The following is a 13,428-nucleotide window of genomic DNA, read 5'->3' on the forward strand; positions in this document are numbered from 1 at the left end:
CATTCATCTCCCTGGCTTTTCAGAGTTCTATTTGTAGAGCTGAAATCTTAAAGTTTGTTGGGGTTTGTTGAAAAAAATTTTTGACTATTCCCAACTACACTCCCTTGAGGTTAGAGTAGGAAAGGAAGGAAGGAAGGAAGGAAGAAGGAAGGAAGGAAGGAAGGAAGGAAGGAAGGAAGGAAGGAAGGAAGGAAGGAAGGAAGGAAGGAAGGAAAGAATGGAAAGAAAGAAGGGAGGAAGGAAGAAAGGAAGGAAGGAAAGAAGGGAAGAAGGAAAGGAAGAAGGGAGGAAGGAAAGGAAGGAAGGAAAGAAGGAAGGAAGAAAAAAGAAAGGAAGGAAAGAAAGAAGGAAGGAAGGAAGGAAAGAAAGAAGGGAGGAAGGAAAGAAAGGAAGGAAGATGGAAAGAAGGAAGGAAGGAAAGAAAGGAAGGAAGACATAAGGAAGGAAGATCTAAGGAAGGAAGGAAGGAAGGAAAGAAAGGAAAGAAAGAAGGGAGGAAGAAAAGGAAGGAAGGAAGAAAGGAAGGAAGATGTAAGGAAGGAAGAAAGAAAGGAAGGAAGGAAAGAAAGGAAAGAAAGAAGGGAAGAAGGGAAGGAAAGAAGAAAAGGAAAGAAGGAAAGAAAGAAAGAAGGAAAGAAAGAAAGAAAGAAGGAAAGAAAGAAGGAAAGAGAAAAAAAGAAAGCCTCACTTAGGGAGGAAATTTGAGCTCTGACCATTTGATCCCTGAGAAGGAAATCCAAGAAGTGGTTATTGTCACTTTTTGAATCCTATATAAGGTAGGGTTGGTAACACTGTAAAAGCACATCTGTTTTCTGCTTTCTTCGATTCTTTTTCCTGCTTCTGCTTGGGGAAAATCCAGAAAGGTGAGCAGTAATTCCAGGCTAATTCCCCCTAATTCCAGGCTCTTCCTTCCTATGTTGCATTTATTCTAAGTAGAACCCTTAGCATGCTCAATTTTCTCCCCACTCAAGAAGTTGAGTTCTGTTTGGGCTTATTATCTCCAGGACATCAGCATAACATTCATTTGATTCTTATACTTGTTGGTAGATAATGTACTCTTTTCTGTTTTCTCTTTAAGTTCTGCCACAATATTTCAGGGGGATAGTTCAAATTGCTTTTGCTTTCATATATAACTTCTAAAGATGCACTGTCCCAACTGTAAAAAAAAGTAGGTAATGATCTAGATGTGTTTGTATTTTTAAATGCAGCTTATCTGTGAATGCTTCCACCACAGCTATTTTCAAAAGCTGAAAAATAATATGAATTCTTCCATTTCACTTTTGGGTAGGAATATGATTCTAAGTAGTGGGAAATTTAAGTAGACTCCAAAATCCAATACATTTTATTTCTCTTTTGCTGTAAGTTCTGAGAAAATACTAAGAAGAACACTCCTGATTAGGTATATAAAACTCAGGCCTTAACAAAATACACTAGAATCCTATCTTACATTTTGTCCCAAATCTTTTAAATTCTGAACAAATAACTGGTTTCATTGGAGCTTCATAGAATGTATTTAACTGTGTGTGTATATTTACTTATTATACTTCAACACATATCATTTGTTCTATGCAATCAGGTTAAAAATGAGCATCACTGATGTCCTTAGCGCTGCTGATATAGCTGCTGCCTTGGAGGAGTGTCAAGGTAAAAGGGAAAAAAAATTTTAAGTTGTATCAATATAAAGTTTTCTATCCTACAGATGAAAACAGTAAATCTTAGTCATTTCCACCTCCAACTCTTCTCCTCCACCACCAATGGATGCAATAGTCTTAGTTATTCTTGAATATTTGGAAGATTAAAGCAAAAATTTGCTAATTTTTAGATTAATAATCTAATAGAAAGAGGACTTGAAAATGTGACTGTCTTTACAAAGCCAAAATGGCTGAATGAAAAACGATCCATTCAATCTTTTTTTTCCCTACACAGTATTCAAAAATAATTTTATCACAATGGATAGCTATATTGATGTCTTAGACACCAGTAAAAAGGAAACAAAACATTCTTCTGTAGAGAGAGAACATTGGTTTAAAAACCAAGAGAACATGTCGCTCACTGATGGGTTCTGTCCTAGAATCTCAGTATGACTTTGGCAATGTCACTTTACTTCTCTATGACGTTTTACTACTGAGAACATACCCACAGTACTGGGATGTGATGAAAAAAATTTATGGTAATCCACGAGATTAGCTTTAGAATAATTAGCTTAGAGTATTATTGAAACAGTCTAATAAACCCTGGGGGCTAATTTTACCTCTGTCCTACAGACCCAGATTCTTTCAACCATAAAAAATTCTTCGAGACTTCTGGCCTGTCCAAGATGTCTGCTAGTCAGGTCAAGGACATTTTTCGGTTCATAGACAATGATCAGAGTGGATATCTGGATGAAGAGGAGCTCAAGTAAGAGTTTTCCTTTGTCTGTATCTTTATCTGTAGGTAAGAATTAGCATTTCCTTATCATTAAATTGTACATTGCAAAACGAAGGACAAACACAGACAGACATTTGGAGGTAGGAGAAGATTGCTTTGTCTTTGTGTCTATCTCTAACTTTGACTGCAGTTTCATAAAAGTACAGAGACAGTTAATTAGTCAGTTCATATTTCATCTACTATAAACAATACTATATACATTTCATTTCAATATATTTCATCTACTATATACAATAAAAAAGAATTAAATAAATGTTACCTGAGAATTCTTGCAGAAAATTGTTCATTATCTGAACTATTCTTTTGCTAATGAACATTACAACCATAATTATAACAACCTATCAGAAGTAATGTAGAGAATATTCTTGCGAGGGGCAGAAAGTTGCATTAGAAAGAGTACCTATAGGACCCTTTCTACAATTCCAAGATTCTTTGTAATAAAAGTCTTAAGAATTCTTACTTATTTTTAAAGCCCCCACTTATAAAATAATAAAACCCTGACCTTCAAAAGGCTTAGTTATTACACTGGGATGCAGATTTATTAATAGAACCAGAAAAGAGTAATGCATTGAGGAAAGTAGTCTACCAGAAACATACCATCAACGTTTCTTATCCCTCTAGGTTTTTCCTCCAGAAATTTGAAAGTGGAGCTAGAGTCCTGACCAGTTCAGAAACCAAGTCCCTGTTGGAGGCAGCTGATAATGATGGAGATGGCAAAATTGGGGCTGATGGTATGAAACAATTTGCATGGGGAATAACACTTGTTAGGAAGTCTTAGACCCACTATTTGCTGAGCACTGTAATGCTTGAGGGCAAGGAAGGGCAAGGAATTTCATTTACAGGAATTAATTTCAAGTGAGCAATGGCAGGACTGAATGTATTACACTAGGGCCCATTCAAAAAAATACTATTGAACAGAAGGCAAAGAAATATTAGTTTTCAGTAAGTTCTTGAAGTTTTTTAAATAACTTTCACTAAAAGTTAGTGTACCAAGAAGTAGTCTAAAGTCAGTCAGCCAATATTTATTGAATGTCTTACTATATATAAACCACTGCATTTAAATTTTTGCAAAATTATGTGGATATTTATATTTCCACTTGACTTTATCATATAACTTAAATATTAACGAGACCAAAGGAGACTGAAGATATAATTACTATATATGGACACGTATACCTACATAGTAATATATTTATATGTTTAAAACAAGTTGAATCTAAGTGAACCTATCAACTCAGAAATATTTGTAGGCTCTTCTTGCTATGCTAACTTTAAATATAAAATTGTTGCAGATTTTTTGGAAAAAAAACTACTTTAAATTTCAACTTAATAACAACTTGCTAAATGCTGTTATAGTAGCCATAAACAGTGAATGTTGCTTCCAAAAATGTATAGAGAAAATTATTTAGGTACTGGGTGAATCAATCTGATTAAACACCAACATACTCAACTTCAAAAGAAGCAAAGCTTGCTATTAAAAACAAAGCTAATTCCTAGTTTCCACTCTTAATCTTTAGCATCCATTCCTTACAGATTTCTGAGTGATACTGGACCAAATTCATTTTAAGCTTTTAACATTTAATGCTGTTCTCATAAAATGAGAGGATTAGTACAAAGTGGCAGTGCCATCTTAGGGACAGGTTTCCTCAAAAGAACAATCGTTTGAAGCTGAGAATCTGAACATAATCCTCAGCTACAGGAAAAACAGGAACACTTACAAGAAAACTAAAAATTAACTGCCCACAAACTGCAACAGGAAATATTCATATTGTTTTATTTTTCAGTGAAGTCGTCAGAAAGACAATTGGGCTAAGAAGTTTCAAAATAGGAATATAACAGCTAATCAATGCATAGTTTAAGATACTTGCTAAATTATCCAGGTCTTGTCCTATCTTGTTGATTGGTTAAAAAAAAAAATCAGTACAATACTTTTATCTTCAATCGCTGACTTTTGCATTTCTTCTTTTTTGTACTTTCTCTTGGCCTACTTCTTACCTTAAGATACCTGACAATTTGCTCTGATTATTTCCCTCCTTCTTCAGGATTCTTTATTAACTTTTAAAGTATCTTTTAAAGTGTCATCTTTACTGACAGTGCTCTTACCTCTTCTATTCTAGAATTCCAGGAAATGGTGCATTCTTAAAGCCCCAAAGTCTATGGAGACAGAAAAAAAAAAAGAAAGGGACCAAACTGCAGGAAGGCCTTCATAACCTTATGAATGGGAAATTCCACATTCTATCCCTTATTTTTTTTTTCCTGGCAAGCATCTCTAATTTGCTCATTGCTTTAGCGAGGTAATAAGACAGCAACTAATGATTTTTTTTTGATAGCATGTATAATTCTGATGTCTCCTGTAAGGAACCTCAGCAGATAATGCCCTTAAAAATCATCAAATAAAAAAGAAGTTTTCTCATCTGCTGCTGTGTGGGTGTGTTCTTTCCCAGTAAGTTACAGAAATGACTACAATTTAGACTTGCAGGGTTATTCTTTGGCAATTCCAAACATGGGTTTTTATCTATCAAGCAGTGAAGATACGATGTAGCCTTATGTGACATGTGAACTAACAGAAACAAAAATAATAATAAGCAACTATTATCATTTATCATTGATTCATTCATAAGTCATCTTAAAAAAAGTGTTATATATAGGTAACAAGGTATTATGACTGGTACAAATCTTCCTTTTGACTAATGTTATGATGCAGTAGTCATGTAGAAAAGTAAGGTAAAAGAGTAATTTAAACACAACCCAAAAGCATAGAGAAAAGAATGGGACCCACTTCAGACTAGAGAATTTAGGTCTTGTCATGTTAGTCCATCAGGCAAGGGATTAACGCCCTGTCATCTCTAACTTTAGTTTCCTACCTCTTCTGACCCCCCTCCCTTTCTTGGCCATTCACTACTTTCCAAGCTACCGTTTAATCCCCTCAGCAGCTCGTGTTGCCATTTAACATGTGAGGCTGAACTGGGGTGTACAGTTACCGTACTTTCAGTTAGGGTTGGGGATGGACTACCTCAGTAAAGTAGGCCAGGTGAATCTGCCAAGGCTCTCAGAAGTTTTCCAGGCAAACAACTATCACTGTTCTCTCCTCTCACCTTTGGCAAGTATAAAAAATACAGGTTTTCATTGATATCATTATCCCTACAGAGTAATAAGAAAGTCTCCCAGGAATTTTTAGAATAAATTATTCTTTTTGCATCATGAAGGGTGTTAAAACCTTATGAAAAACTACAATGAATTTCTGGATAGCATGAGTTGGGTAATGGCTCCTGGGATTTTCTGAAATGGTTAAAGCACCCAGATTCCTTCATCATTCTTATACTAAACCACCTTTAGAACACCTTTTCAGGTCTCCTGGGGAGTAGGTCCCTGGTCTCATACTCTGTCTACCATTGGTCCTAACATCAGAGATGCAACTTCTGGAGTATACTAAATATTTCCAAGAGATTTATATTCCAGCATTTATTGGATAGGGGAATTTGGACCATTTTGAAGTGAAGAGGGGTAGTCGGAGAGTGAGAATAATTTTTACTTTTTATATTTTTCTATACTCTTCTCTATCTTCCTCCACTCTCAATTCCTCTACCAACCTATTCCTGAGCCCTATAATACCCTTCTGGCAGAAAGATTGGCCAGATGGATAAGGCTGATTTCTTTCTCTTCTTCTTCTTCTTTTTTTTTTTTTGTGAGGCTAGAAACAAAGGAGACAAAAAATGACTGAAAAGACAAATCTCTCAAAATATATCCTCAGGATTCCTGGCCCCTTAAATTAATAAGAGACTTTGCCTTCAAGTCTTCTTTGGCAAAATTGAGCCATATCTTGTTTTCTTACCACCATACTTGTGTTGGCTAGAACTCTCATTTATTTCCCTTTTAAAGTTCTTTAACTGCTTCATCCTAATACTTAACTTAAAAGGAATCATTAAAAATAACTCTGACACCTACTCTTCAAAGGATTCCTATTAACGATCTTATCCTTGAACATTGGCACAACACAAAAAATAGTTATGGGTTCAAAACAATCTTATTGGGTTCATTTTTAAAGGATCTGTGAGAGAAGAAAGCTACTTCCTATTCCAATTATCTGGGATAAGATTGTGGTTTTTAAATTTATTTTTCTGTCAGTCAGGGTGACTTCTACAAAGGAAAAATGACTAGAAATTAAGATTACAGATCTTCTCTTTCTGATATCTGTGAAAGGAGCTATCATGTCGATTTGTCTCACAAGGTATCATTGGGTCTTGTTGATGTTCTGTCATAAAGGAAAGCCATCAAAGGCATAGTTAATCATTCAAAAAATATTTATTAAGCACATAAGTTGTGCCAAGTTAAGGGCTAGTACTAAGTACTAAGGGCTAGTACTAATACTAAGGTGATACAAAAACATGTAAAAAAAATTGCTCTTACCCTCAAGGAGCTAACATTACAATGGGAAAGAAGTTAAATTGGTAGAATCTAACTCAAATTCTTAAAGTCAGAGAACTGAAAGATTCTTCACAAACAAGCCATGACTTGGGGACTGAAATTCACATTTATATTTATTAATTAAATAGATAAAATTTATTTATTACATAAATAAAAAACAAATAAAATACAATCTATGAACATTAAATGATACGAACATCTACAGATAACTAATTCCCATTTAATTGATTTGTCCTCAATTATTCAAGGACTAAAAGAACAACATGCATGTTCTTAAATAAAAAGCTCCGTTTCTACCTTCTGCTAGCTTTCAGTTAAGTTTTTAAGGGGTTTTGTTTGTATTTGGCTATAGGCACATATATGGACTTTCTTAACCTTGAGAGAATGGGAGCAGTATTAGGGTTTGATATATTACCACTGAAAGTGGATAAAAGTTCAGATGATGATACATTACAAAATGCAAAATTGAAAATACCTATTAATCTTCAGTTTTTTAAAAAGTTACTGTTACCATAAAAGCTCATTTTTGTAGAAACTATACTTCCAAATAATTGAATAAAAGGTGCAATATTAATTTTTAACAAGTTATAAAATCTCCTGCCCTAAATATGCAGATTTCATTTCTAAAGTACAGATCTCCTTATAGCATTTTCCTGTTTCAAAACTTTTAAAAGTTCCTCTTTGCTTTTAGGATAAACTCTTTAGTTAGGCATTTAAAACCTTCACAGTTGAACTCCAACCCACCTCGATGGTCTTATTTCATCTTCTTTCCTTTCATGTGTTCCATCTTCCAACCAAACTGTTCTACTAACTGAAATTGACATTCCATATTGTGCCTCTCTCTGCCTTTGCACAAGCCATCCCCAACAGCCAGAATGAATTTTCCTTCTTTCTCCCTCTCAGATTTCTTGTTTTCCTTCAAGGTTCACTTCAGGTGTGATCATGTATTATTTTTATTTAGGTATATCTAGGGAGGGATTATTTGCCTTTTTTTCTCCTTTTGTCTTATTCCCAGAAACAAGCATAGGGCTTTGCTCCGGAGTAGTCACTTAATAATAGATGTTGTTTGACTGATGGAAAGAAAGTAATTTAAAACAAGTCCTAGTTGAATCAATGGCTTATAATAAAGCCTCTTTTGAAAAAAAACTGATTGTAAAATATTGAAGAGATTATCAACACCTTGACTTCTGAGCAAAAGATAGTTTTGTAGCTATTCATTTTCAATTTAAAAAAAAAATGAATCAGTGAATGAACTCTAAACCTGAACTAGTGAAAACTTATTTTTTTCTATACCTGAGACTTCTCATTTATTTTGGTGATTCTATGGAATTTTTAAACATCTCTAATGAAAATAATTATGTACAAAATAAAATATATTGAAATAGTCTACTCAGGACAAAAAAAGCCAACAATGAAAACTTATTCATGATATTCCACTGAGAGGCTAAACATGTTTTATCTGTGAAGAATTCTTTCCTTCATTTTCATGATGAATTTTTCTTTCATCTATTTTACAGATGACTACTGAACCATCAAAGAGTGACAATTTTCAGCAATGGAATGATACATATCTGACTTTTTAGATATTAGGACTCGGAAATCATATATCTCATTACAAAAATAATACTTAACCACTGACTTTAAATTTAGATAATATTGTTTAATTATAATTTTGCCTTACAATTTGATGATTTAATCACCTACTAGCTCAAAATGAACTTGACTCTCATAGTAGTGTTTGGGTTTGTTTTTTTTTAATCAGGATGATTAGTATTCTTTCAATTTCAATTTAAAATTGTACAGCAAAATAGTAAATATATTCCTAAATATTTGTTTGTTAATCAGGGCTTATATATGCTCATATTTAATTTCAAAGGTATCTATTCAGCAGTTTAATTTTGCATAATGAAGGACTGAGAATCAGATTTCAAGCAAAGACCTATCTTATATCTCTTCTGTAAATGTCAAGGTGTGCTATTACTCTGTAAACAGTTAAGAAGATAGGATGAAATTGGAACCAGAAAGATAGTTTCCACCTGGCTTGTTAATTTATTCACTTGAATGATAGTCATCATTTCACTCTACTTTTTTTGGTAAATAGCATTGCAGTTGCCAGAAGTTCCAAGAAAATGAGATTACATTTTCCTCAGGATATTTGCAAAAAATGTGAATAAAACTGTCCTCTCTAGAAACACTTCTATGATTGATGTTTAAAGTTATCCTGTTATTTCTTACTGCAAATAACAAAAAAAGTACCCTTGATCTACCCAAGTCCAGGTGACAGTCTAGAAAAAGATTTGTCTAGTGACTAGTTTCTGGGGTATCAAGTGTTTCTATTTCTGAATTACTCAGAAATTTAGGTGCTGAAGCTATGCCTATGTCTCCCCTTTGTTTCAGTCAAATGATGATGATGATGATGATAGCTAACATTTTTGTAGTGCTTACTATGTGCCAGGCGCTGTGCTAAGTGTCTTACAATTATCATTTCCTTTGATCCTCACAACAACCCTGAAGGTAGGTGCTAATACTATTACCCCAATTTATAGATGAGCAAACTAAGGCAGATAGAAGTTAAGTGACTTGCCTGGGATCACACAGCTAGGAAGCATCTGAGATCACATTTGAACTCGGGTGTTCCCGACTCCAGGCCCAGCACTCTATCCACTTTGCCACCTAGATACCTAAAAAAGGAAGACTAATTATCTGATTCAATTGATCAGTTATTTCAGAGAAAATGCTTGATTTAGAAGCCTTATATATTGACACAGCCTCAAATACTTAGAAAGTTTCAGAACTCTACCTAGATTTTCCCCCTAAGAGAATAGCTCTATCCTGAACACAAGAGGAAAATTCTCATCAGCGTATCTGATCAGTTTGTTATCTGGATTCTTTGTCGATAATAAAAGGCAAAAGCATTCCTAAAGTAACTATGCAGGGTAGGCACTAGGCAAAATTTGTTTTGGGTCCCCTTCCACCTTCTCTTTCTACAGATCCTAATCTCCACCACTTCCTAAGACCCCAGTTTCCTCTCCCGTCTCCCTAGACAGTTTGCTATCCATTTAACCAATCCTTCTCTCCTAACAAAACTTTCCTGTCTTGTGTCTCATTTGTTCAGGGCTGTTGCTAGGTGAGTGGATAATCTGATAAGTATATTAATTAGTGTTAATATAACAGCTCACATTTAACAACACATAATGGTGTAATATGTTAGTGCTCAGAAGCATCTGGATTGTATTATAAGATTCCTGAAAAAGAAATGTCTTAATACTAAGGAATGAAGTTCTAATGGTTGAATTCCAGGTATCACAGCAATCTGTGATTTATTTTGGGAACAGAGCTGACTTTTACAGTATGTACCTTAAGCATACTAATAATATATCTATGATGCTGGCCCAAGCTATAACTTCTAATTGTAATGTGAAAATATCTTGAAATTGACGTAAAACAGAAGTTCACTTGAATTTAACCATTTGAGAGGATTCTGGGAAGATGGCAAAATAGGTCAGAAAACTTTCAGTTCTCTAAATTTCCTCTACAAAAAAAGAACTTGGCCTCACAGCAGCGGAAATAAGCACAAGATAAAGCATTGTCCTCCTGAGACAATCTGGGAAGACCTCAGGAGATTGCTATCCTCCTGGGGCACCTGAGTGAAGTACAAACACTTCCAGGCCAACTCTGGAGAATCAACAAAGGGCAAGCCATGGGGGCAGCCACGTTGAGAAGCAGCCTCAAGCTTAGAAACTCATTTTGCAATGTGGGGGTCTAACCCCTAAGGAGAAGAAATCTGAAGGACCTTCCACTGTTGAGGGATACCAAGCACAGCTGTGCTGACCAGAAATGTCACGAGTTGTGGCTGTTGGGAGAAGGAGCTAGCACACACCTAGTGAGTGTGATAGCAAGAGGCAGGGACCCTGTTGGCTATGGGCACTTGCAGGAGGGGAGAGTCACTGGTTTCAGTTCCAGGGCAGAGAGGAGAGCTGTAGTTTGCAGACAGCAGAGGGACTTTAGGGAGCAAGATCCTTTGCAGGACAGTGTGACTTAGAAGTGGAGGAGAGCCCAAGGTTGGACCTCAGAAAATAAAAGAAGGATTTGACACGTGGAACATCATTCCCTGTGTCTTCCACAGGGTATAGTGGAAGGGTTGGGTGGAATTAGAATGAAACTTTGCGGTGGGAGGGTTGAGGAAGGAGGAATTAGATGGAAGGGGGTTGTATGTAAGGAGGATTTTGTTATCCTTTTTAGAATTTAGTTTCTCAGGATCCATGGCCATGGCAATCTTTAGTTTTCAGGTATTAAATAATAACTCCCAGAATAGTTCCAAGGATTCTAGAAAATAATTCCTAGAATCATAGTGATAGGCAATCCTACTGAGACTGCACAGTGAGATATGGGGTGACATAATGTGATACTATGCTTGCGCTGAATGACAATATTGCTAAAGTTAACCTGTGAGCTTAATGTTGACAAGATGCCTTTTTCGTCTGTTACATCATACAGCAAGTGGGCACTGGTCAGTGAGGGGGAACCCATGGGGGAATATGGGAGCGTAATGCTGTGTGTGCCTTGTGTGGCCCCCATCAAGGCTTGGGGGGGAATCTATGTTTGCCTCAACTGGCCCCCATTGAAGCTTAGGGGATTCCATAGAAGTCATAGCTCCTACTATATTCTCACTGGCCCCTGTGAGAAGGGTAATTAGGGAATGCTATAAGAGCTGGTGCTCTCATTATCAGCAGCTCCCTCTTGAGAATAAGAGACTGGAATAAAGTAAGATTATCCACCCCTCTGAAGCTATCTTCCTGTTCTTTCCATTGTAATCTGTTAGAGGCTGGAATCCAAAACTCTCTAGTGCCTCTGGTGTGTTATTCGTGAAATAGGGGTGTGAAATGAGTTTGTCTGATGTTTTATAGGAGTTCAGAATCACTGGGATGTTAAGGGTATGGATGCATGACCAGATGTGAGCATGTTCATCCTGAAGTGGAGGTGGCACCACTCCTCTACCCTCAAAGGACAAGCATAGCAGGAGATAGGAGGCCAGAAGTCAAAGAACAGACTCATGAGAAAAGTGGAAGTTAACATCAAGAGTTTGTGTGGTTTTTGGCAGTGTTGGGGAAAAGCAGACAATCAAAAAAATAAGACCACTCCTTAGATCCTATTTTGCTTTTGTTTCCTCTGCCAAGAATGACCTTTGGACTAGAAAGGACAGAACCACAACAAAGCATAGTTGAGAACTTCAAATCCAAGTGATGCAGAGAGACTACATCCTAGGCTACTGAAGACACTGGCAGAGGTCAATGATCACTGTGAAGAAGAATTACTGTGGGATTCTGTTGTTGTTCAGTCATATCTGACTCTGGGGCTCTGTGGACTATAGCTTGCCAGGGCTGTCCTTGCGGTTTTCTTGGCAAAGATACTGGAATGGTTTGCCATTTTCCTCTCCAGTGGATTTGGGCAAACAGAGATTAAGTGACTCAATGTTTCAGCCAGATTTGAACTCAAGAAGATGAGTCTTCTTGACTTCAGGATTGGCATTCTATCTGCCACACTCCCTAACTGCCCCTGGACAGGGGTAGGGGTGGGTGGGCTGGAGAACAGCAAATGTTTCTGTAAAGGGGAAAAGTGAAGTTGGCAAACTATAGCCAATGAGCTTGACTTCAATTCCAGGAAAATTCTAGAATGTATTTTTAAAGAGGGTAATGAACCTCTTAGTGAACTTTAAAGGAAAGAGAGCAGTCATCACAAATACACAGCATAGCTTCAATGAGTATAGGTCATGGCAAACCAACCTTATTTTCTTTTTTGAAAGAGGCAGCAGACTTGTACAAAAAAGGAATGCTTTAAATGCAGTTTGCCTAAATATTAGCAGCAAAGCAATGGCATTGTTTCCATGGTTTTTTTTTTCATGGAAAACATAGAAATAAGCAGGAGAGTGAGTAGGAGATGGCAACCAGAAGTGTGAAGAGCCTTAAGTTAATAAATATGTAGTGAAGGAATTGCTTAGCCTGGAGAAAAAAAGATTTATGGGAGCATGAAGATGATGCTAAGACCCTTCAAGTATTTGAAGGTTTGTTATGTTATGGACCAGTTAGACTTGTTCTACTCTATCCTAAAAGGCCAAATTAAGAAGCAATGGGTAAAAGTTATAGAGAGGCAAATATAAGCTTGCTATAACATAAAGCTTCCTAACAATTAAAGTATGCGTTGGAAGGTAGGGGATTTCCTCTCATTTGAGGTCTTTAAGCAAAGACTGGTTGGCTTCTTATCAGGTATGGGGTAGAGATGATTCTTTTTCAGTTTCAGAAGAAAGAATTTTAGACTTTTAGCATCTGAGTTCCCTTCCAACTTTGAAATTCTGGGATCTATCTTTTCACCATGATTAAGACATGCCCAATGTTCTTGAGCTCACACAGACCTCAGTCCTGACCCAAAGGAGTCAGATTCTTCCTTTGGTTCTTCTGCCACTTAGGAGTTAAATTCCTAGGAAATCTCTAAAGCAAAGATTAGATGTAGCTTGTGTATAGGATTTCCCTATATGTGCTTCAACACGTGTCTCTCCCAGTATAAAATGTGATTAAGAAG

General features: G+C 36.3%; 1 protein-coding gene and 1 long non-coding RNA gene across 2 annotated transcripts in view; one reads left to right on the plus strand and one right to left on the minus strand.

Moving 5' to 3' along the window:
- Window positions 1–13,428, minus strand: part of LOC140497193 (uncharacterized) — a 70,651-nt gene that overhangs the window by 52,149 nt on the left and 5,074 nt on the right. The window lies entirely within an intron of this gene.
- LOC140531152 (oncomodulin) lies at window positions 1,584–4,570 on the plus strand. Its single transcript, XM_072650253.1, has 4 exons — window positions 1,584–1,644; window positions 2,265–2,397; window positions 3,049–3,158; window positions 4,545–4,570. The coding sequence occupies exons 1-4, from the start codon at window positions 1,584–1,586 to the stop codon at window positions 4,568–4,570; spliced, it is 330 nt and encodes a 109-aa protein (XP_072506354.1).

Source organism: Notamacropus eugenii, chromosome 3 (assembly GCF_028372415.1).
Source record: "Notamacropus eugenii isolate mMacEug1 chromosome 3, mMacEug1.pri_v2, whole genome shotgun sequence".
Lineage (NCBI taxonomy): Eukaryota > Metazoa > Chordata > Mammalia > Diprotodontia > Macropodidae > Notamacropus > Notamacropus eugenii.

Coding starts and splice junctions, on each gene's coding strand:
- LOC140531152 (XM_072650253.1), top strand. CDS start 1,584: ATGAGCATCACTGATGTCCTTAGCGCTGCTGATATAGCTGCTGCCTTG. Junction 1,645..2,264: donor TGCCTTGGAGGAGTGTCAAG/GTAAAAGGGAAA, acceptor TCTGTCCTACAG/ACCCAGATTCTTTCAACCAT. Junction 3,159..4,544: donor TGGCAAAATTGGGGCTGATG/GTATGAAACAAT, acceptor CTTCTATTCTAG/AATTCCAGGAAATGGTGCAT.